The sequence below is a fragment of the Pan troglodytes genome, chromosome 10 (assembly GCF_028858775.2).
Source record: "Pan troglodytes isolate AG18354 chromosome 10, NHGRI_mPanTro3-v2.0_pri, whole genome shotgun sequence".
NCBI lineage: Eukaryota > Metazoa > Chordata > Mammalia > Primates > Hominidae > Pan > Pan troglodytes.
In genome coordinates this window covers 41311205-41335158 of record NC_072408.2, presented here as the reverse complement: position 1 = coordinate 41335158, position 23954 = coordinate 41311205, and the positions used below count along the sequence as shown (strand labels likewise).

Sequence of the window (23954 nt, the reverse complement as noted above, 5' to 3'; positions counted from 1 at the left end):
TTTTAGTGGACAGGAGTGAAAATAAGTGAGAGGCCTAGAGAATAGGGACTTTGGAGAATGAGCTGAATGAGTTTGTCTTTCTTAGATAGCACTTGATGTTTTTAGGTGACCACTGTTGTACATAATTCCACCCTTTGAAGGATCAAACAAGGAGTATGTAGCTTACTCATTCATTCAACAAAACACAATGTGTTGTCTCTGCCTTCTGTAAGCAATGTAGTTGGGGAGATATAATACCTATATGTGAAAAGGACATCAACATAGTACTTGCAAATGTAAGAAAGTGTAGAAGAGTACATGAAGTTGAGAGGACATGGGTTGAGGAAAGATCAGTCTCATGGGATTAATTTGAGAAGATTTTCTGGAGCCTGAGTGTTAAATTTTGAGAGGAATGTGAATTAACACTACTGAAGGACTTCTAAATTAGGGGGAATGGCCCAAATCATGCCAAGGTTCTAAGGGAAGAATAGCAAATTTTGTGCAAGGAAAGGGAAGAAGATTATCATTAAACTTGCCTGGGGTCCTTTATAAAAGTCTGGAAGGATTAAGTTTCTTGGGTTCCGTTCTATCTTAAGGGTTACAGAAATTAAGGAGGGAGTGGTAAATATCGGTAAATGTTTTTTGAAAGAATGAATATTCTCTCCGCCTCAAAGGGACTAGCTCTTAAACTCTATTTTTCTTTTCCTTTATTTTTCACTCACCACTTTACTAATAAGGACTAAATCCTGATTTAAAGTCTTCCCGTTTCTCTGCAGCTTTCATCTCCGTATCTTTGAGAAGATGTTTGCCATGACCTTGGAGGAACCTACCATGTTGCGTTATGCCATTGCTTTCCCCCTGATTTGTGCTCACTTTGTCCACTGCACTCATGAGATGTGCCCAGAGGAGGTAGGTATCCTGATCTCCAGACCCTGTCATCTTTCTAGTCATCATCCTTATCACCCAAAACACAATTCCAAGGGTTGATTTTGGTCCCAGAAAGGGTATAAACATAGATGTATGATATGAGTCCCTAAATATCTCAGCTTGATGTAGAATGTATCCTGTCTCTGGGCCTCAGTTTCTTCTTCTGTAGGAATGGGTAGGAATCTTCTGTAAGATTCAGGCAAGGGATGAGAGCAGTATTGTGAGGAAGAAGTGGCCGTGCTGGTGATGACAGTCTCTTCTTTGGTCCCTCTTTCCCATAGTACCCCCACCTCAAGAACCATGGTCTTCACCACTGCAACTCCTTCCTGGAAGAGTTGGCCAAGCAGACCAGCAATTGCGTCCTGGAGATCTGTGCTGAGCAGCGAAACCTGAGCGAGCAGGTAGACTCAGCCCTCTCTGTTTCACTCTCCCCTCTGCCAGCCCTCAGTGCCTTCCCCTCTATCTAACTTTGTTTCCCTCTCAGATGCCAAGCTCAGTAACTCTTTCTCTGAAGTAGGGCTAGGGCCTTTCCGTACTTGAGTTTATGGCAGAATTCTTTTCTTAGTGTAGTCCCTTCAGTCTTTCCTCCCTTGGGACTGGATAGAAGTGTCTAAAAATACTCTTATTTGAACAGCTGCACTCCAACAAAATCTGTGCTCTCACTTGAAGAGTTCTGAGAGATGAGTTAACTTTCTAATTTACCCCTCCTCCCTTTGCCCTGCGTACACATACTAAGGACAGTGGCCCCCAGGTCACCTGTCTTGTCTCATCTTTCCGTCTATCTGCATCTTAATCTGTGGCTATCTGGACATTTTGAAGCACCTCTTCTGTGTTTATCCTCAAGGCTGCTTTCTTGCCTTTTTCTTCTTATTTTTCCCCTCTCCTCCCTTGACTGACTCTTAGCACCTCGTCATAATTAGTTCAACCTAAATTTCAGAAAATTTGAAAATGAGAAACTTGTTTTGCGGTTGCCCTGGAGTCTTCTGGGTTTTCCAGACTACCCACCTTTCCTGGGTTTGAGTCAGGATTGGTAAAGGGGAGTGTGTGTATGTGTGTGTGTGTGTGTGTATACAGATGCACAGTTACATTATTACTTAACCTTTTTATTTTTCATATGCAAATTACATACAATGGGGATAAAAATAGTTTCTTTACCGAAGTGTCTTAAGGATTAAATAGGGTATATTTAATATTTGACATAAAGCACTCAATAAATGTTACCTGCTATATTAGTTGGTACTTACCGGGCACAAAGCCCTGTGCTGGGTTTTTGGGGACCCAGAAGGAAGGTACACAATTCCTGCCCTTGGAGAATGTCCCAGTTTAAGAGAAAAGGGAGTATAAATACATGTTTGAAAGAAATTTAAATAATTAATGCAAGAAGATATGCAAATGAGTACAATTGCAGGTATATTCATTACTCAATATGCTTAATCTCAGCCAAAAGGCTGAGAAAGCCAAGAAGAGATCATCAGTCAATATGAATAACTACTACATGCAAGAACACTGGTAAAGAGATTTGCTCTGTGCTATCTCAGGGATGACTAAAACATGATGCGAATAATTTTCACACATACCAGAACTTTTGCAACCAAATGAGTAGAGGCTTTCTAAAGTTAACATTCTGAGTAAATAATTACTGGCATTGCCATTACTAGTGGAATTACATATTTTGGAACTGCTTTCAGAATCTGCTACAGACACATAATTTTTTGCACAATCTCAGGGTTGACACATCTTTTTCCATCAAGGTGGACTTGATTTTTTTGAAACAGCCAAGAGTTTGGATTTAAAAAAAGAAGGCATGACTAAAAGTAACAAAACTGGTTTCCTTGTGTGGGTCTTATGCTGCTCTCAGAGTGATTTCAACTGAGGAGCTTCCAGACATGCCCTGCTCATGCTCAGCAGCTCTGGAGTAAATGGAGAGAATTCCAGTCACCCTGAAGGAGATGTCTGACTAGGATGTCTGAGTGAAGACAAGAGATGCCAGGTTGATGTTTAAGCTAATTAGCAAGAAATATGCTGTTTAAAAAAAAAGTGGAAAGACAATGCTGGCCACGTTGTGAACTCCAAATCTTTGGAGGGCTGTGGTGATGTGGGTAACTGTCTCATGAGATAGAATAGGAAGGGATGTAGTATGTGAGATGATTGTCCCATCTAGCAAAACATAACTGTTTTCCTACATTGGAAGACCCTGCAAAGCACAACTGAGTGGGACTTTTAGATCTTGTTCTTTATACTTGAGTTTTTCCATTAAGAAAGGTTCTCTCAGGATGTGGGTGTGGGAGTGAGGCTCTGATCCCAGAAAGACACTGCCATCTTGAGACTTACAGCCTGTACACACAGAGATATTTATGAAAACTGAAAGAGGTGAGCACATTCTGAATAGGCCCCCATTAAAGAAAGAGGTGTGTGGAAGGAAAGAGAGAGGAAGGCAGAAAGATAAAATAACAGACAACAATGGACAACAACCTTTTTATAACTGTCAGATGCCGTTTTAGCAACAAATCTCCTTTCTCCATTTACCTGTGTTTGTTTCTGAAGCTTCTACCTAAGCACTGTGCCACTACAATCAGCAAAGCCAAGAACAAGAAAACCAGGAAGCAGAGGCAGACTCCCAGAAAAGGAGAGCCCGAGAGGGACAAGCCAGGAGCTGAGAGTCACCGGAAGAACCGCAGCATTGTCACCAAGTGAGGACCTGGGCCCTAGACGGCCAGCTGGGTATTGCATCAAAGAAGGCAGGAAAGGAAAGAGGGAAGGTGACACAGAAAGAAAAGAGCGCAAGTCATGGTGGGGAATGAGGGGCATGGAAAAGCACTTAAATGCGAATTTCCTGCTTTGCCTTTGAAGTCTACATCAATGTGTCCTCTTCTAGGCTGAGTATCCCTAGAAACTGGGTCATGGGCCCAACACGTCCTTCCTAGACATTAGCAGGCAGTGCCAGACCTGTAATCCAGGCTCATTTTCCTTTCTAGCATGGACAAGCTACACCTAAACTTGACAGAACTGGCACTGACAATGAATCATGTATACAGTTTCTCCGTGTTTGAACATACTATCTTCCCTTCTGAGTACCTCAGCAGCCACCTGGAGGCCAGACTCAACAGGTATCACTCTTTCCTTGTCCTCTGTTTGGACAGTAGTCTTCATACCATACCATATACCTCTATGTATAGTATGGTGGTCCTCAAAGTTGGGTCCCATTGCATTCATCCTGGTGGTCATGCCACACGGTGGAGATTCTGTTGCAGTCAGTCTAGCATAGGTCCCAAGCATCTCTATTAAAAGCAAACAAAAGGAACCCCAAACCTCTATAGGTGGTTTTGATGAACACCCTAAATTGAAACCACTGGTTTAGTAGAATGAGCAAGGCCTTTGCAGTGAGCAGACCTGTGTTGACAACCTGGTCATTAGCTAAGACATTGGAGCAGATCGTCCAACTTATTTGAACCAGTTTCCTTCCTTGTAAAGTAAGGATAATGGTATTTACCTTATTTATGGATAATTGAGAATTACCCGTAATTGAGGGTTGGTAGAGAATTAAGGTTAGTAATGAGTGCAAAGCTCCTGACATATGTTAGGCTTTAATAAAATACATCCCTAGCCTCCACTTTGCGCTTCACTCCATTGCCCCGTAAAGTAAGAGGCACATTGGAATTGGGCACTACAGTCTGCAAGTGGGTGAATGGGAGGAAGAATTATTATGAATAAGTCTCAACACTTCTGTGTTTTCTTTTGGCGTAAGTAGCTTATTCATTCATTCAACAAATGTTTATTGAACACCTGCTGTGTGTCAGGAGTATTCTAAAAGCTGTTTATACAGCAACATACGAAACAAATAAAAACCTCTGCCTCCATGCTTACTTCTAGTGGGGAAGATAGATAAACAAAATAAGAAAGCAGAATACATAGTAGATTAGATAGTGATAAGGACCAAGCAGAAAAATAAAGTGGGAAAAGGAGATAGGAGGTATGTGCGGTGCTGGTGCTGGTGGTGGTGGTGGTGGCAGAAGTAGGTGTTGCAGTTTTAGATGGAGTGTCCAGGAAAGGTCTCTTCGAGAAAGTAACATTTGAGTAAACCTGTGAGGACACTGAGAAAGCCACGCATGTAACTATTGGGGAAAGAGCATTCTAGGTAGAGGAAACAGCAAGTGCAAAGGCTCTGAGTTTCGAACATGCCTTCTAGGTTCAAGGGACATGGAGAAAGACAGTGTGTCTGCAGCACTATGAGCCTGGGAGAGACTGGTAGGATGTAAGGTGAGGGAGGTCAGAAAAGTGGCAGATTGTGTATGCGCTTATATGTCATTGTAAGGACTTCGGCTTTTATTCTGAGTGAGATGGGAAATGGGGAGCCCTGGTAGGTTTTGTGCAAAGCTGTAGTGATTAGACTTGACTCAATATTTTACTCTGGCTGCATTAGCGGGGGCAAGGACAGAAGCAGGGAAACCAGTTATGAATCTATGTTTTGATTGTCAGAGAAGCAAATTTATTTTTCAATTGAGGTTTTTGCTTGGGTGAAGTTAAATTAGTTTGTTTTCATTACATACACATTAACTACAAGGAAGAAAGTGTCTCAGTTGCATACACAATGTCAGGAAGATGACAGTTTGATAATGGCCCATGTGCAAGCCTTCAGATGCTGGCGGTGGTTTCCAGGCCCTGGAGCAGCATGAGTGTGACATTCAAGTTTTACCCGAATAATCTCTGATACTTGCTTCACTGACATCATTGTTCCCAAAGCCCTAAGGTTGGCCTAGAGGTTTGGCCTCAGTGTTAACTCTAAATTAGATCAGTCTTGCCCTTAGTCTGTCCCTTCTGTATTATTTTCCCTTAAGTGGTACTTGAGAACCTTTTCCCTTTCATTTGTGGAAAAGACCAGCCCCACCTTTCCCATCCCCTCCCCTGCCATAAGCATTTTGCCAAAAAACACAAAACAAACAAAAAACTACCTCTTTCCTCTGTGGTTTACATTTTAACAAGGAAAAAAGTCCTTAGTCAGAGGACTGACTCTAATTGTGAAATCTCAGATACTTGGGGGAGGTATTTTGAAAGGAGTTGGGGGTCCAGTGGTGAGGGGTCTTGCTGGTGTGCCCCTACAATAATATAGTGTGGATAGTTATTCTACCCTCTCTAATGTTGCCTATAGCTGCATGCCAGCCACGCATGATCTCTATTCAGCCCTGGCGTGCCATGGCTACTCAGGATTATAATATACTTCCAAGGATTTCTAAGCATGGTTTTCCATTTCTGGCAGTGATCGGAACTAATTCTTTTCAAGGAGAAAAGATAAATACCTTCACTGGGAATGCAGAGGGTGTGAACTGTCAGGTAGAGTTAGATGGAATTAGAGAGCCCAGGTCTTCTACTACCTGAGCTATTTCTCCAGAGGAGGAAGAAAAGCACAGTAATTAGGGATCAAATGTTACTGGAATCAAGTCCCAGCTCTGCCACTGCCAGCTGTGTGGTGTTCAGCCATGATTTATTATCTCTGTGTCTCAGTTTCCTCATCTATAAAAATGAGGATAATAACTGTCTCTAGCTTATTAGGTTACTATGAGGTTTACATGAAATAATATGTGTAGTAAAATCCTACCACAGCACCTGGAACACAATATACACTCAACAATTGTTACTATATTTACCATTATGATTGTAATTCTAATTTTTTTTTTTTAAATCACCTAGAGCCATTGTGTGGCTGGCTGGCTACAATGCCACGACCCAGGAGATCGTACGGCCTTCTGAGCTGTTGGCAGGAGTCAAAGCATACATTGGTTTCATACAGTCACTGGCCCAGTTTTTGGGTGCAGATGCTTCCAGAGTCATCCGCAACGCCCTCCTGCAGCAGACACAACCACTGGATTCCTGTGGGGAACAGACAATCACCACACTCTACACAAACTGGTCAGTGTTGCTTAGGCTTTCCCACTGCCTTACTTTGTGTTGGCACTTTTTCCTTTACACGGTAGGACCTCAGGGCCCGAGCATTTTAGCTCCCAGGGTCATAGACTCCAAAATGGAGGGTTGCTTCTCCTTGAGGAATGGAGCAATAACCTGAGACAAGCCCAGATCCCCTTCTGTCCACCACGAAGTTTCCTTCTCACCCTCACTGGAACATCCTTCAGCCTACCCTGCAGTTATTTGACCTTTTCCCTCTAATATCTAGTTCTTAACCTTTCTTTTTTGAATTCTTACTGTTTCAATTTCAAATGATCTCTCTTCCTCTTTCCAAAGTTCTCTTATTTCTCTTTTTGCCCTTACTTCTCCTTCTGAAAACCATCTGCCTACTACCATCTCTCTGGAACGTCTCCTTGTCCCCAGATGTGACTATTGTTCTTAATAGAGAAGGGGGCCTCCTCCCTGCAACTGGAGAAGGTGGGAATCAGCACTGTTTCCTTTGACATGTTAAGGAATGGAAAGGAGCTGGATTTCTACCTCCCCAAGCCACTGGGTGGCGCTCTTAACCCAAAATCAGCTCAGTAGGCGACAGGCTGCAAAGAAGAACCCCCCAGAACAAGGGGAAACAAAGTTTGCAAATGCAAATGCCAGTTGGGGCCAGGCAGGAAAGGTAAATGGATGTGCCACATGGGCCAGGCAGAGACTTTGAGGAGGTGGAGAGAGAATACCCCTCTAAAGGGAACAGCCACCGCTTAGCTCCACCTGATTGCTGCCCTACTAAATCCTTATTTTTTATGTAAAAATCTGTTTCAAAATTTTGATAAAGAATTTTCCATAGGTGCCAGAGAAGGTGATTCAGCCCCTCTTCCCCTGTCAGCCGTTTCAGCGTAAATTCAAAGGAAAAAAAAAGTTCGACTGGGTTTGGCCCACTGGCAGTTAGCTTGTGATGTCTATTAGATACAGACCCAGAGCAAGTGCCTGGGAGAGGCGGGTTGGTCAAGCCCTCCTCTACCCACATTGGCTGTAGCCCAGCTCCTTTAAGTTTGCCCAGAGGTCAGGAGGAAATATCTGGAGACTGATGACCTGTGCTCACAGGTACCTCTTTGCCCAGGAGGTTTGAGAGTATATTTCAAAGGAGTCTAATTAAGTAGTGACTTTTTTCTTGCCAGGTTGAACCTGTCTTACCTGACAGAGGGTAAGGGTGAGGGGAATACAGCTGTTGGAAAAGAGCAGTGGTTGAGGGAGGGGAGTGCATGCTATTGCATTTGACGGTATAGCAAAATACCCTCCAGGTTAGAGGCAAAGTGGAATTCCAGTACTGCCAGTTGTTTTTGATCCATCAGCTTGGGGTGTTAATTAGAACATTGTGCCATCTTCTTTGAGTTTCTTCTCCCTACCCCAGTCTTTTGCAGAGTTTTTCTTTCTGAGCTCAGTGGTAGTAGTAGGGAATGCTGGTAGGGAGAAGGGATTGGATCCTAATCTATGTTTTCTTGGCCAACCCTGTAGGTACCTGGAAAGTCTGCTTAGACAGGCAAGCAGTGGGACCATCATCCTCTCCCCAGCCATGCAGGCCTTCGTCAGCCTGCCCAGAGAAGGGGAGCAGAACTTCAGTGCAGAGGAGTTCTCTGACATCTCTGGTGAGCTCAGGGCCTGGTCTTCTTGTCAAGGAGCTGAGCCCTTCCTTCAATGCACAGAGAATAAAAGACTAGGACATGTATTTAGGTTGGTGCAAAAGTAATTTTTGCAATTACTTTTCATTGCAAAAACCACAGTTACTTTTGCACCAACCTAATAGTGAAGGGTAAGGGATAAAGTGTAAGGAGGACATTCTCCTGTTTGGAATTATTAAATAGTGGTCTGCTGTCATGGCATCTTCTTCTTCTCCTTCTTCTTTTTTTTTTGAGATGGAGTCTCGCTCTGTTGCCCAGGGTGGAGTGCAGTGGCACGATCTTGGCTCACTGCAACCTGCGCCTCCCGGGTTCAAGCAATTCTCCTGCCTCAGCCTCCCGAATAGCTGGGACTACAGGCAAATGCCACCATGCTGGACTAATTTTTTATATATATATATTTTTAGTAGAGATGGGGTTTCACCATGTTAGCCAGGATGGTCTCGATCTCCTGACCTTGTGATCTGCCCGCCTCAGCCTCCCAAAGCGCTGGGATTACAGGCATGAGCCACCGCGCCCAGCCAGCGTCTTATGCTTTAGGGATACATTTTAGAGTCTTAGCCAGTGTTTGGATTGCTGATGTTTAATAATAACGATGATGAGATGATACATGGCATTTATTGTGGGCTAAGTTCTAAGTGTTTATACATATTAACTCACTTAATCCTCATAACAGCCTTGAGGTATAATAGATACACTTATTCCCGTTTTTCAGATGAGGACACTGGGACACAGAGAGTTTAAGGAACTTGCCTAAGTCCACACATTCATAAATAGTAGGACTTGGAGTTCGAGTCCAGGCAGTCAAACTCCAGGAACTGGGGGCTTAAGCACTGTACAGCGCTGCCTTCCAGTGTCTAGAAGTGCTTTTGTGTCTCAGGGGGAGGCAGGTAAGGAGTGTGTAGTGAATGAGATGGGAAGCCTTTCCCTTTCTCAAGAGGGTTTGAAACTACAAGATCCTTTTTAATAGGTTTGTTTTTACCAACTAATTCATGAACTATCCTACTTCTTTCTCCTTCCTCTCACCTCCATATAAATCAGGGATGCTGCATAGTATCTGGGACAGGGAGAAGATGTTCCAGTGATGCTGTCCTCTCCAGTCTTCTTCTTTGGGGGGTGCTAAGAAAGCCAAAGTACACAGTTCTGTTTTCCAGTTCTGCCTCCTTCCCATCATCCCGCCTCCATCAGTAAGCTGACCCTACACTTTACCTGCTGCAGGTTTCAGATGTCCCCTTCTCATCAACTCTACCCACAAACTGTAGGCAGCCTCTAAAATCAGCTTTAGGTCTTGCTGACAAATGACAAGCAGCAGGAGGTAATGCTGATTCCCCCTTCTACCACCCCCACCCCAATTTCCCTTGGTTGCCATAGTGATGGGGCAATGCTACTGCAAAAATAGATAGATGGAAAGAGAAGGATGCCCTAGGGTTGCTAGCTGGGAGTAGAGAAGACTGGAGTAAGGAGCTTTGGCAGATCCAAACTGGTAGATCAGTGTGTCTCCTTTCTGTCAGCTACAGAGGGCGATTCAGCTCTTCTTCCTCTCTGTCAGCCATTGCGGCATTATCCAAGTTGATCGGTCAGGAAATCCTTTCATAGTTCTGAGCTCAGTTCTTCCTATTAAAACAGGTTGACTCTAAAAATGTCTAACATCTACTGTGGACAAGACTCTGTGTCAGTGGCTGTGACCAGTTCCATTTCCTCTGTCATTGATGAAGGTGGAGATCACTGGTCCTGCTTTGAAAGACTTGAGTGTGGAGCCTTGACTTCCATTTCTCTCTGAACTCTTATTAGCGATATTAAACTTGCCTTTCTTCTACTGGTCTCTTGTTGTTGTTACTTCTGGTCTTTCATGGTTGTCCCTGCTGGGATGGCCCACAGCCAGAGATCATAGCTAGAGCTCCTTCCTATCTGGATTTGTCACTAGTGTTTCTGACATGGGATTTCCCCAGGCAGGCTTTATTTAATTCACAAAGGGCCAGAGCAGGCTGGGTGGCAAGGGATAAAACACTGGGACTGACTAGAGAAAAGAAGGATTTAGAGGAATAAAGAGCTGAGACTCTGCGGGATGTGTGTTGATTATGAAAAAAGAAAAGGTAGCTCAAGGAGAGGAAAATTTGGAAAGTGGGACACTAAGTAAGGGAAGTAAAGGGAAAAACATACAAAAAACATCAGATCTTAGATGAGGAAATAGTTGTATCTGCTGGGATGCAGTAAGGGGCAGTAAGACATTGCACTAGGCTTCCAGTACCAGCCCCTGCTGTGGTTAAGTGGCCTCAGACAAGCACTTAACCCCCTTGTCTGTAAAACCATGATGATCCTTCCCATGCCACATAATTCAGAGGACTCATAACATCATCATAATACTCCTTTATCCATATATTTTCCAAAGTTTTTATAATGTATCTTATTTACTCTCACATCAGTTCTGTGGGTTGTTCGTGGCAGATATTCATATCCTCATTTTACAGAGAAGTAAACCAGGCTCAGAGAGGTTCAATGACTTAAGGTCTTACATCTAATAAAACTAGTATAGCTAGTACAGCAAGAGTCAAACCCAAGTGTCATATAAAGGAACACAGGAAAGTATAGATTCTTATAGGAAAGTAAAGTAATTAGTTATCATTTGTGGTAAGTCTTGGTGTGAGTACCAGTGGAGAGAGGGTAAATGTCCCATAGACTTGCCAGACTTGTCACTTGAATGTAGGATTTTAGGCTATTTTTGCTCCTTGACTTCTCATTTTCTTTTCTTGCTGGAAAACATTTTAAATATTCAAATTACCCTATAGCTGTTGTACAAATACTCCAGTGCCTTCTGAGTCCCATCTGGGGCCTCTGTAACTCTGTTCCAGAGATGCGGGCCTTGGCAGAACTCCTGGGCCCCTATGGCATGAAGTTCCTGAGTGAAAACCTGATGTGGCATGTGACCTCTCAGATTGTGGAGCTGAAGGTACTATGGAAACAATCCCTTGGGGAAAAGATCCTACCTTGAGGAAAGAGGGTGGGTATAGGAGACTGGGGGGGAAGATGTAACATTGGTCTCTTCTTTTCCTGCTGAATGTCTCTGTGTTCCTGGACTACAGAAGCTGGTGGTGGAAAACATGGACATACTTGTTCAGATCAGATCCAACTTTAGCAAGCCGGACTTGATGGCTTCCCTGCTGCCCCAGCTGACAGGTAAGCATCCTCTTCCCCTATAGTGAGAAGGAGCTGTGGAATCACATTGCAGATGACAGGGTTTTCAGGAATCTGGAGGCTAGGCTGGGTCTGTAGAATCAAAATCATCACCAATCCCTCTCTAAATTATCTTTTCTAACACGCTTCTTTCTCCTCAGGGGCGGAAAATGTGCTAAAGCGAATGACCATCATTGGGGTTATCCTCAGTTTCAGGGCCATGGCCCAAGAGGGACTTCGGGAGGTGAGTTGGTGGGGAGGGGTCTGTCACAGAGTCACAGATACCTCTGTGGGTAGGGTTTGTATGAGAATTTGTGGAAGTATTGCGGGAATCAGTTTTAACTTCTGCTTCAGAAAGGGTTGGTGAGCATTGAGAAGAGGGAGCGTAATTTGGCAGAGATCCTAGAAGATCCCTAGGAATAAATGAGCTTAGGAAACCTAGAGGCATAAGGAGAGGGATGGCTTGGAAAGCTGGCTAGGTTCTTATCTAAATTGAGTGCCCCTCCTTTTTTTTTTTTATTTCTACCTATTTTTGAAGGCATTGGTCATGGTCTGGTGGACTCATTTACCTTCTCTTTCCTCCAGGTTTTCTCCTCCCACTGCCCATTTCTTATGGGTCCCATTGAGTGCTTGAAGGAGTTTGTCACTCCAGACACAGACATCAAGGTATGGAGGAGTGCAAAGTAGAATCTAATTAGGAGACTTTTGTTGTTGAAAAGGAGGTAGCTAGGATCTTGTAAGGGAGAGCGGGTTCTGAAGAACACCATAGGGATAAGGGCGAGGGTTTGAATAGGAAAACTGGTCAGATGAATATTCTTGGAGAGAAAGAGCAGAGCTGGCAAGATGTAGGGGGATGGAGAGAAGTGGGAGGCTGGGAGACACTATGAGGGTTGGGGAGACATTACTGGAGGGGGAGGGGTAAGACCTAGGATAGTATCTGTAGGTTTTCACCTGATATGAGCACTGTGCAAATTAGATAAACTATGTGCAAACAAGTCTGCTCTTTAGTCTTGAGGTTAGGTAGTGTTTGTAGGAAGATTTGTTCCTTTCATTCCCTCTCACCCTGCCTGCCCTCAGTCTTTTCTTCTCCTGGCCTTTTCTTCCTCCCATCCTTAAGCTTTCTGGTTCCTCTATGTCTGTATCACCTGCCTCCGACCCCCATTTACTACAGGAGATGGTGAGAGGAAGAAGGGCTTCTGCAGACAATATAAGTTAAGCATCCATTTCCCACCCATCTCCCACCTTTGAGTCATCTTGTCTTTTGAATCATCTGGAACTAAGAAGTATGCTATGGCAGGAAATACAGCTAGAGCCTAGGAATAGAATCCTTCAAATGCATAGGGCAGGCTCCTTCTCTTATAATTGATTCCTTTAACGGAGAGTGGTCTGTGTTGAGAGGAAACTAGTTAGCAGGAAGAATTAAAGTTATGTGTTAAGAAAATCTTCCTTACTTTGAGATCAAAAGAGTTGTGAAATTTCCACCTCTATCTGCCTAAAATCATGAGGGGCAAGTGACTGTGGGGGCAGTGAGGGGGCATTTTTTCACTAGGATAGCTGCCCCTCTTGAAAGATCTTTGATTTTAAGCTGAGCCTGGGTTTCTGGCACCTGCTGATGTTGGTCCAGATGCTCTAGGCTGTCAGGAGCTTGTCTAGCTGATATCTCCTGGGTAGCTCCAATCTTTAGGCTCTGCCTGCCTGTGAAAATAAGCAGGTAGGGGCAGAGAGGGAGGATGGCCTGTCCATCAGAGATGCTGTTACTGCCTCAGAGGAGCAAGAAGATTAGAAGAAGAAAAGATAAAATCCCTTCAACCATCCCTTTCTTCCTCCAGAAAACCTCATGAACCAGGTTCCTTATCTCCGAAGCCGTGGTTCCACAAACGGTCATTTAGGTAGTAGGGGATTTAAATAAGGGCAGAACAGAAGGTGGCAAAGATTTGGCTTCTGTATCAGTACCACAGCAAAGTGTGTGTATGTTGGTATGTCTGTGGGATTCTTTTTTTTTTACTTGAGACAGAGTCTCGCTGTGTTGCCCAGTGCTGGAGTGCGATCTCAGCTCACTGCAACCTCTACCTCCTGGATTCAGGCAATTCTCATGCATCAGCCCCCCGAGTTCCTCCTGGAACTTCAGGTTCATGCCACCACACCTGGCTAATTTTTGTATTTTTAGTAAAGACAGGGGTTCACCAGGTTGGCCAGGCTTGTCTCCAACTCCTGGACTCAAGTGATCCGCCCACCTTGGCCTCCCAAAGTGCTGGGATTACAGGCCTGAGCCATCGCTCTGGCCAGTCTGTGGGATTACTTGCATAAGATACTTAGTTGTCCAGTATTAAAACAATTATCCTTGTTCTTTCAAAAAACATTTTTTTAAATCTAAAAAGGGGTCTAGGTACTTAGTATGGGAGTAGGGGCTTGGGGCTGTGTCCTGGGAACCTGATTGTAAGTACAATGAGAGATTCAGGTATCAATCAATCAATATTTATTGAATGCCTTCTATGTGCTCAGCATTATGTTAAACACTAGAGAAGGTAAAGAGAAATGCAAAACTCCTGACTTTAAGATAAAGGAAGAGGATGTAAAGGCATCACATTTTCTCTGTTAGTCACTATGGTCGATGTGTGGTCTAATTTAATCTTCACAACAACTATGTGAGGTAAATGTTATTATGCCAGTTTTATAGATGGGAAAATGAGGGATCAAAGAGGTTAAGTAACTTTTAGTCAAGGTCACACACTTAATAAGTGGTGTTGCTAGGACTTGAACCCAGATCTGTCTCACTCCAAAGCTTTTTGCTCCCTTCACTATGCCATGAGGTTTTAAAAAGCTATCTATTTGGCAAGATAAGGAGATGAGTCTTGCATTCCATCTAAAAAGATAACTAACAACAGATGCTGTGTGTGATCAATGCTAAGTCAGTGGTACCAACGTAAGGAGGGAAGAGCTGGCTTTGGGCTGAAGTAATCAGGTAGCGCTTTACAGAGAAGATGAGATCTAAGGGATGGACGTAACATAGATATAAATAGAGGAGAGAAAAGGACCCTCAAAAGAGGGAAGCACCTGAACCAGAGTATGGGAGAGGAAGTTGTAGTTTCGGGACAGTGAATAAATTATCCTGGCAGCACCGAATAAAGGAAGTATTTAGGAAAATGAAGTTGAAAAAGTAAATTTGTACGATGGAGTGTCCCAAAGGGTTATTTTCCCTGTAGGATAGGGAGAGCTATGAAGGGAATATATAGAAAAGATGACAATAAACCAGAAGTTTAAAATCTATGATTAGCTGGACACTGTGGCTCATGCCTGTAATCCCAGCACTTTGGGAGGCTGAGGCAGGAGGATTTCTTGAGCCCAGGAGTTTGAAACCAGCCTGGACAAAATAGCGAGACTCTCTCTCTTTCTCTACATATATATAAAAGTATCTTTAAAAAAAAAAATTAAATCTGTGATCCAAGAGTCCTGGCTATGCATTCCTTCTGTCAAGCCATTATGTCCTGCGAATCCTCTCCAGAATGTTATTTTCTTCTCTCCAGGTGACCCTGAGTATCTTTGAGCTGGCATCTGCTGCAGGTGTGGCCTGTGACATTGACCCAGCCTTGGTGGCTGCCATTGCTAATCTGAAAGCTGGTAAGATTGGGGAAAGGGGGCGAGATTTGGGAAAGGAGGGCTTGGGCCTTATTTTGGGTGAAAAAATGTCAATGTCAAAGAAGCCTTTATTTGAGATTATATATTCAGAGGATATAAGCTGGGAGTGAAGGAAGGACCCTAACCTTCAGAAAATACTTACATAGGCGATTTAGATTTATCCTCAGGTTTCAACTAGTTGATCTACATCCTCAGGTTCCAACTAGTTGATCTACCGGTCAGCTAAAAAGTACTAAGTGAGAGTCTGTTTGGTGCTCTGCAAGTGCTCAAAGGCATTTACAATCTGGTTGGGAAAATAAATTAATGCAAATGAAACAATGAGAGAACAATACAAAATAGTGGGTTGTGTGGTATAGCACCCAAATTCCCCATAGTGATTTTGTGCTTTCTCCCTCCACATAATCACCTTGACACTGTTTATTTCTTCCCATCTCACACTTAACACTTATATTTTCCATTACACATTTCCTCTGATTTCAGTCATACCTATACACACTCAGAACAGGATGAACCAAGGGGCTAGGATTAAGGCCTTTCAAAATGGCCAGACTTACCCTTCTTCTTCTCTCATGGTGGGTGAGAACCTTTTGTCTTCTTTCTGCCTCTCCATCCTATCAGGCAGTGGACAGGCATCCTAGGGTTGCATTGTACATCAGCAGAGCCCTTGGCTGAAAGTTCTGCCCTGTTGCCAGGGAGGCCTCCAGGACTCAGGCCCTTCACTATAGGTGGATGCTAGTCCTGTTTCTTCAGGAAAATTAAGTAATAACTTGCCCATAGGCTTTATAAAGTGTTTTCATAGATATTTTCTCCTGTGATCCTCACAGCAATTCTGCGAAGTAGGACCCCTGTAACAGATAACTTCTGTTTGCTGACTTTATTCACTTTTCCTCTTTCCTTTTTTCCTTCTCACCAGATACTTCATCTCCTGAGGAGGAATATAAGGTGGCCTGCCTGCTCTTGATCTTTCTGGCAGTTTCCCTCCCACTCCTTGCCACTGACCCTTCTTCCTTTTATAGCATTGAGAAGGATGGTAAGTAAGGGGTAAGTTTGAGAAACCAGTGCTATTCAAGTTAGTGTCCTGGGGTAGAGAGAGGAGACAGAGATACTGGAAAATATAGACTTCTGACTTGGGTGTGAAGTTCTATTTCAAAAAGCACTTGAAGGCTGGACACGGTGGCTCACGCCTGTAATCCTAGCACTTTGGGAGGCCAAGCTGAGGTGGGTAGATCACTTGAGCCCATGAGTTCCAGACCAGCCTAGGCAACGTGGTGAAACCCTGTTTCTACAAAAATAAATAAACTAGCTGGGCAGGGTGGCCTGTAGTCCCAGCTACCTGGGAGGCTGAGGTAGGAGGATGGCTTGAGCCCAAGGGGTCAAGGTTGTAGTGAGCCATGATTGCGCCTCTGCACTCCAGCATGGTGACAGAGCAAGACCCTGTCTTTAAAAAAAAAAAAAAAAAAAAAAAAAAAAGAAAAGGAAGAAAACACCCCCTACCCTGAAAACAAAAACACCACTTCAGAATGAGAGAATGAACTATGCATAATTCAATTTCAATAAGATTTCATAGGAATATCCTGCCTCTAATCTCAAAATGCCTTCTCATCCTTTTGGTGTCAAATACTGGTGGCTCAGCCTGAAAACATGAGAAATTACCAGTTTGGGTCATCCTGGAGTGGCTTACTTTGTCATTTCCTCTTTTTTCTCTCCATCTATATCAATAATAACCTAGGTTACAACAACAATATTCATTGCTTGACCAAAGCCATCATCCAGGTGTCTGCTGCCCTCTTCACGCTCTACAACAAGAACATTGAAACTCACCTCAAGGAATTTCTGGTGGTGAGTGGGTCTAGGTTATAAAGAATGGAAGATTGCAAAGGGCTGGAATTGGTTTGACTTAAATCTGTAGACAATTATCGTTGAACAGGCTTTTGAGTCTAACTTCCCACCTAATTCATTCAGTAAACAGTGAGAAGCTACTATGTGAAAGGCAAGAGTTTCTTCTAAATTTCCTAACAGCTGGTGTTTCAGCCTCTGCTTGAATATTTGCAAAGATCATTGGACAAAGAGTCAGAAAATCTGAGTTCTGATTTTTGATCTGCCATTAAGTAGTTGTGTGACCTCTGAAGTGCCAAGATTTTGGGGCCTCGGTATTTTCATATATAAAACAGTGAGATTAAACTGAACCCATGAATTCAGATTAAACCGAATCCATGCACCTTGGTATGCATCAGAATATCTTGGGGAGCTTCTTAAAATACAGATTCCTGATCTTTACACCAGACCTACTGAGTTAGAATATTGTAGGGTAAATCTAGGCCTCTGTGTTTTTAATAAGGCCTCTGGGAGATCAGATGCACATTCAAGTTGTAGAGACACTGAGTTTTATCATCTCTAAGGCCCTTTCTAACTCTGTATGGACAAATGATCAATGACTACTTCTCAAACTTTAATGTAAATCAGAATCACCTGGAGAGTTTCTACCTTAGTAGATTAGGGTGGGGCTGAATAATGTGCATTTCTGTTCCCAGGTAATCTTGATGCTGCTTGTCTGGGGATCTCACTAGAACCAATGGTCTAGATTTCTAGGGACTGGAACTTAAAACTAGGCAGCAGATTCCACTGTAGGTCATATCCAATTTCTTAAAAAAAAAATGTTAAAAATTTTGGCCAAAATTTGACTTCCTGTAACTCTCACCATGGATCTTAGTTTTGCCTCTGGGAAAACTCAGAACAAATACAATAGGCCCTAGAATTTTCCATTCTAAATCCTCCATGGAGGAATTTTGTTCATATACTTCTGATACATGGTCCATTCCCCTCTGCCTGCTTGAGCATTCTCAGTAACAAAGAGCTTATTTCTTTGCAAAGTATGGTCCCGATATAAGAACCAGGGCCTCATCTGTCTCCTTCCAGGAGGAAACACAGCAGATCATATTGTTCTCTCAGGAATTATACCCTCATTCTGAGAAGTACATGTCAGGGATCATAAGATTGGTTGGTGTGTCTCTATTTAAGCTGAGGCACCCAACCAGATAGACCTGGCTCTGAGCATCTTAAATGCAAAGAGGATTCACACCAGATCTCTGAGAAGGGGTGAGAAGGGAATCCCCCACCCTTGCCTTCCCTTTTATCCTCTGTTTGCTAAATGCAGGTCACCTGGGCCTGGGATACAATGAATCATGTTTCTTCTTTGATCCTTTGGGGGTTTGGGGATGATGGAGATGACAGCCATTTGGGAGTTGACTGGAGAATACCACGAGCGAGAGCTGTGTCTGAATCAGAGGCTCACTGCCTCTAGTCAGATAGGGAATCAGCCATAAACAGCCTGATGACAGTGGTGTCTGGAGGCTGCCTAGGAAAAGAGAGGTTAATCTCCTGGCATACATCACCTGCCTTTGCTCTAGGTTGTTTCCCTGCCCCTTGCAATCTCTCCCCTAGCACTCCTGGCAACCTGTTGTCTGCACTGGGACGTCAGTGAGATCCAGGCTGGCTTATAGGCAACATGTATCTCTGAAACCTAGGAGATTTGCCACTTTCCCACCCTGAGTCTTCAGGAACATTCTAGCACTTCTTAACTCTCTCCTTGATCTTTTCTTAACTTCCTGCAGCCTGAGGCCATTTGATACTGACCTGTATAAAAATCTGCTTTACAAATTCTTCCCTTACAGGTGGCCTCTGTCAGCCTCTTGCAGCTGGGCCAGGAGACTGACAAGCTTAAAACCAGAAATCGAGAATCCATTTCTCTGCTCATGCGCTTGGTAAGTACCTTATTTAAATTGGTGTGAGAACAGGGAACGGAAGGGCCAGAGGGAGACTTCTGTTTAGGGTCTTTGCATCCTTGCCATTCTTGTCACCCAAAAGCATTAACTAAGGACTTAACTCTGCATGACCCTCTGAGTGTAGTCCTCACATTCTGATTAACATTCTAAACTTGTCCTGTAATCCCAGAGTAGAGTCTTCAAGGACTTCTGCAAGACAGGGCCTTCCTGGCCCCTAAGCTGGCTGGGCCCATGTCCTGCAATGTTCCCGAGTCTGATCTGATAGGGCAGCTGTGCCCCTTATTGGTAATTACCTGTCCAGTACATGTTTGGTTTCACTTGACAATTTTCTACCACTGCATTTCTTGTTTTTAAGAGTACTATGAAAAGAGTGCTGGATAACACAGAGCTGAACTCAGAGGTTGAGGGGTGGGGGCTCAGAGGAGGGAAAGGATTTTAGCTAAAAAGCTGTAAGGCAGGGAGCCTGGTGGGCCATGAATCAGGCAGCTCCTGCTGTCTCTTCTCCTTGCTTCCCAAGCTGTGGGCTTCTCTCTACTCTGGCAGAAAGTTTTGGGAACTCTGACTCAGTTAACTTTAAAAGTTTTTTTCCTCATGACCCTGTTTCCCTCTTCGACACTCTTACTCACTCTTTTGCTCTGATTCTCCATGTTAGTAATGCACTTAGGTATGGACAGGAAGGGCTTTTGCCCTGGGCCCAGTGTTTAAAAGGCCCTCCTTGAGCCTTCCTCTAGTAGAGTGTTCTGGGGCCCTCCTCTGGCCAATGGGAAGAGGTAGAGCCTGTACCCCACCTTGAGGCCCATACGAGAGATATCTGGGGCCCCAGAATACTTTGCTAAGCAGCTTCAGCCCACTTGTAGGGCCTGTGTTAAACTTCTTCCTACTGAGGCGGACCGTCCTACTGGTGGATATACCTCTAGTGCCCAAGGGACGTATGGCTGGAGTTTAGATATGCAGATAAGGAAGTCTACAAGTGCACACAAAATCCCTCTAACTGAGGGTGGGAGGAGAAGGGGGACTGGGCTGGAAGCTTGTTTCTTCCCTTCACCCTGTTCTGGTGCAGAACTTGGAGGAGCCCAAAAATTCTTAATTCAAACCTGGGCTTCCATAAGACTACAAATGTACATTGTGAAGGTTGAAAGCTAGAATATACTAGTTTGTTAGCTTGATTTAATTAGTCATGTGGTATGTGGACCTCCATCTGTATTCTTGTCCGAGGCCCAGAAATGCTAGGGGCCAGGGATTCCTGGGATTCCCTCCAGGTCTCCTTCTTGAAATACACAGGCACTGAGTGATATTTATGCCTTAGTTTCTCCAACTAGAAAAAGGCCTAGGCTGGGCTGGTTAAGGATTATGAGAGAGAGGAGAATGGACTTGGGGGTGGATGTATTTGTGTGGGATGTGTTTGGTGAGGCAAGAGGGCAGAGGAGGTAGATGAGGGGAGAGTGAGGGCAGTGCCCATGGTGGTGGGCTATGTGGGGGCACAATACATAGAGCAGCAGCATGGCCTTGGCAAGGCAATGAACTCTTCTGAGACTTTGGCTCTCTATTCATAAAAGTGGGTAATAATCCTTATGATAGAGTGATTAGAATCCATAAGGTATTATGTGTGAAAGTGCCTAGTACATAGTAGATGCTCAGCAAATGTTAGTTCCTGCTGTCTGCAGCTCATTTTAGGTTCTGGATTACTTTGGCATGACTCTTCCTTCACTTCCTCAGGTAGTTTTCACCCCTGTCAGGTTGGAGGTGATTCTGTATTACCCACCTGTATTCTTACCTCCTTCTGCTTAGACCCCTTCCAACACCCCAAAATGTGGAAAGTGTTTGCCCCTGTGGCCTTCCAATGAAGCCAACAGAGTGACGGGAACAGAGCTAGGATCAAGTACTTTTTGTTGGAGGGAGAAACTAGAGGGACTAGTTGCTGTGAAGCAATTTAAATGCAAATGTTTCCACAGAGAAATTGGAAATGACCGAAGGTGAAGGAGCTGTATTCTGAGTTAAGAGGCTACTCATGTAGCCTCAAATTCTGACCAGCACTTCTGTCCCCAGAGTCTTTCTGTTTTGGCTGTCAAGCCTGGGCCGTGCCTGCACCTCAGTGTTGCCAGTCTGTTCCTGGCACAGGTTTCCTGGGGAAAGACATGGCTCTTATAGAATCATGGAATCCTAGATGCCAGAACCAGACCAGATCCTGGCAATTAGTCCAGTACTTACAAGTCATAAAGATGAGGAAACTGAAGAATAGGGAGGGAAAGATGACAATCAAGGTCTCCCCTAAAATATATGGCAGATTTGGGACTAGAACCCAAGTTTCTTGGCCATCACTCTAGGGCTGTTTCCACTCCCGTAAACTTCTGCCACTTGGGAGCCCTGTTATTTTCTTGTGCTTTATGGAGAATAGAAAGTCTTGGGACAGTGGATTTGCTTGAAGTCATTATTCATTTCCCTGTACCTGAGGGTAGCACCTTGGAGAAGACAGCTCATCTCTTTCCCAGCTGAGGGCTTGAAAGTCTTGCCTAGCAAGAAATTCTTTGATATTTAACCTATCATCAGGGCTGCAGTTTTACCAGCAGATTTCCCTTCCTTCAGCCTGCAGTTTCTGCTCTTTTACAGCTGTTGTGTGTGCATGTGTTTGAGAATAGGAAAATCTTACACATTTTAAAACTTGAAAGGACTTCAGAGAGAGAAACACGTTAGAGTAGATATGGTAGATTCTCTTTCCTTAGTGAATTTTCAGGACTTGGAGTACCAGATATATTGTGGAGAACCCATCTGTGTGAATTGCCAGAGGATATGGGACACCTCTCCAGAGTGTGTTTTTTAGTCTCATTACCTCTTGGATAAGGAAGGCACTGAAGGAAATACACCCTGCTCCTTCCTCAGGGATGGGGACCCTCCAGTCCACCACTAGGCTATGCTGCTCTTCATGAACATGCCCTGTCCACCCACCTCCCCCTCTTCACCCTCACCCCCACTCTCATTCTTCTCCAGGCATCTTGATCTATCTTCCTGCTTGGCTGTGGGGGCTGCTGGGATTACCGCAGCACACAGGCTTCTAATTAAACTAATTAATCATGCCTGCTCCTTTATGCGGCATCCTTACTGTTCCCCAAGCACTGTACTGAGAGAGGGAGGAGACTGAGGCCCAACACAAGAGGACCCATGTGAATTCCAGGCCCCCTTCCGTGGCCTGCAGTGGTGTTTGTTTCTCTTGCTGCAAAGCTTTGTAATTAGCACTTTTATACATCTTTACCTGCATCTGTGTGCTGCCCACCCACATGTGATTTAGCATCCAGAATGGGAGAGAATGGGTTTTGCTGCACTGGGAAAGTGGTTCTCTCCTGCTGTCTGCTTCTGTGCCCTTCACATAGTTCTGATGAGGGGGTCAGGGTCAATGATAATGGAGCTGAAGATGCCACATTGCCTTCCTGCAGCCAAACCAAGTGAGGGAAGAGGGGGGTGTGATTTGGAACCCTGTTCACTTGTAACTCTCAGGGCCTCAGAGGGCCTGGGAACTATGCAAAAGGAACAGGGTATCACAGACAAATGCCCTACCTGAGGTTCTCATCTCTTGGCCCCATCTCTTTCAGGTGGTGGAGGAGTCATCCTTCCTGACCCTGGACATGCTGGAGTCCTGTTTCCCTTATGTCCTGCTTCGAAATGCCTATCGGGAGGTGTCTCGGGCCTTCCACCTAAACTGAATGCCTGCCAGTACCCACTGAAGAGCCCTTTGGACCTTCCTAAACCCTTGCCATAGTGGAAGCTGTGGTCACTTTCACAAGGGGTGGGAATGGGGTGGGGTCACTAAGGAGAGAGGGTCAGGAGCCAGAGTTGATGAACAGATCTGTGGAAGAACAATCCAGGGCTGAGAAATCATAGAGCAGTGAGGCAGGCTGGGAGCATGGACAGCTTATGGAAAAAGTTAGGGCGTGGGGCCACATGTGTGAATTTTACAATGAAAAAAGGAGTAACGTACAAGTATATTTTCTATCTTCTGGTGACTTGAGCTTGAGCTCTGACAGGCATGGGCCTCTCCGACCTTCATCACTATTCTTAGGATAATGCTGGCGGGCAGAGATGATCAATCATCATATTAAACCATAATGAGCTTATAATCCTCCCACTGGAGCTGCTATTGTCTCCTGCACATTCATTAGGACCATTATCTTCTCTCTTCCTTTTTCAAATGTGTTCAGCAAACATTCAACCTGCTCCTAATGCAGAGTAGCAGCAAAGGAGCCCCTCTTTTCCTTTGTGGGGCTCTTCGAGGGGTCATTGGGTCTCTTCCTTTGCCCCCAGCTTGACTGCGTTTCCTACTGGGGCAAGGAGGAAGTGCCCTTCAGAGATGTTCACTGCCCACCTACTCTACTACATTGTTTGTTACAAGTTCTCTCTTGCTTTAAGCCCTCCTGCTTTGATATCTCCACAACCCAGAGCAGAGGGTCAGTTAGTCTCCATCAATTCTAGGTTACATGACAACTGATTGGCCCAGACTTAGGTGGGTTTTCCCTCCTGTACCATTTGGGGGTACTCTGCCTTTTATTGGGAGGGACTAATTTAACCCCAAATCCTTTTGTCAGCCTGGGTACAGCTGTTGCTCCAGGCAGGGATTTCTCTTCTGGATCTTAAATTTCACAGACCTCATTAGGTTGTATGGCCCTGAGAGTGGGTATCCTTGAGGGAGTACAAGCTGTTTCAACTTAGCCCTTTTCTGCGCTAATTAGAATTTCAAGCGTCACAGAGCCTGGGGCATTCAAGATAGCACTAAACTAGGTTTACTTAACTCCTTGGCAGGAAATAGTGGCCCCCATGCATCACTTCTGTGAATCCACTGCCAGGGAGAAGTGGAGAAACAGATCATATATGTCACAGGTCTAGAGTGGTTGGAATTGACAAATAT

The 23954-nt window shown here is 44.3% G+C and overlaps 1 protein-coding gene across 3 annotated transcripts in view; it reads left to right on the top strand.

Moving 5' to 3' along the window:
• NCKAP1L (NCK associated protein 1 like) overlaps window positions 1–23169 on the top strand; it is a 45522-nt gene extending 22353 nt beyond the window's left edge. For all 3 annotated transcript variants that reach the window (XM_016923270.4, XM_054664206.2, XM_054664204.2), the window contains 15 exons: window positions 756–888; window positions 1188–1307; window positions 3451–3596; window positions 3882–4013; window positions 6592–6810; window positions 8311–8441; window positions 11321–11418; window positions 11552–11645; window positions 11804–11886; window positions 12228–12308; window positions 15167–15260; window positions 16192–16308; window positions 17008–17117; window positions 18950–19039; window positions 22645–23169. In XM_016923270.4, the coding sequence (XP_016778759.1) occupies window positions 756–888; window positions 1188–1307; window positions 3451–3596; window positions 3882–4013; window positions 6592–6810; window positions 8311–8441; window positions 11321–11418; window positions 11552–11645; window positions 11804–11886; window positions 12228–12308; window positions 15167–15260; window positions 16192–16308; window positions 17008–17117; window positions 18950–19039; window positions 22645–22755 (1759 nt within the window). In that variant the 3' untranslated portion in view covers window positions 22756–23169. The remainder of the gene's footprint in view (window positions 1–755; window positions 889–1187; window positions 1308–3450; window positions 3597–3881; window positions 4014–6591; window positions 6811–8310; window positions 8442–11320; window positions 11419–11551; window positions 11646–11803; window positions 11887–12227; window positions 12309–15166; window positions 15261–16191; window positions 16309–17007; window positions 17118–18949; window positions 19040–22644) is intronic.
• The last annotated feature ends 785 nt before the right edge of the window (window positions 23170–23954 follow it).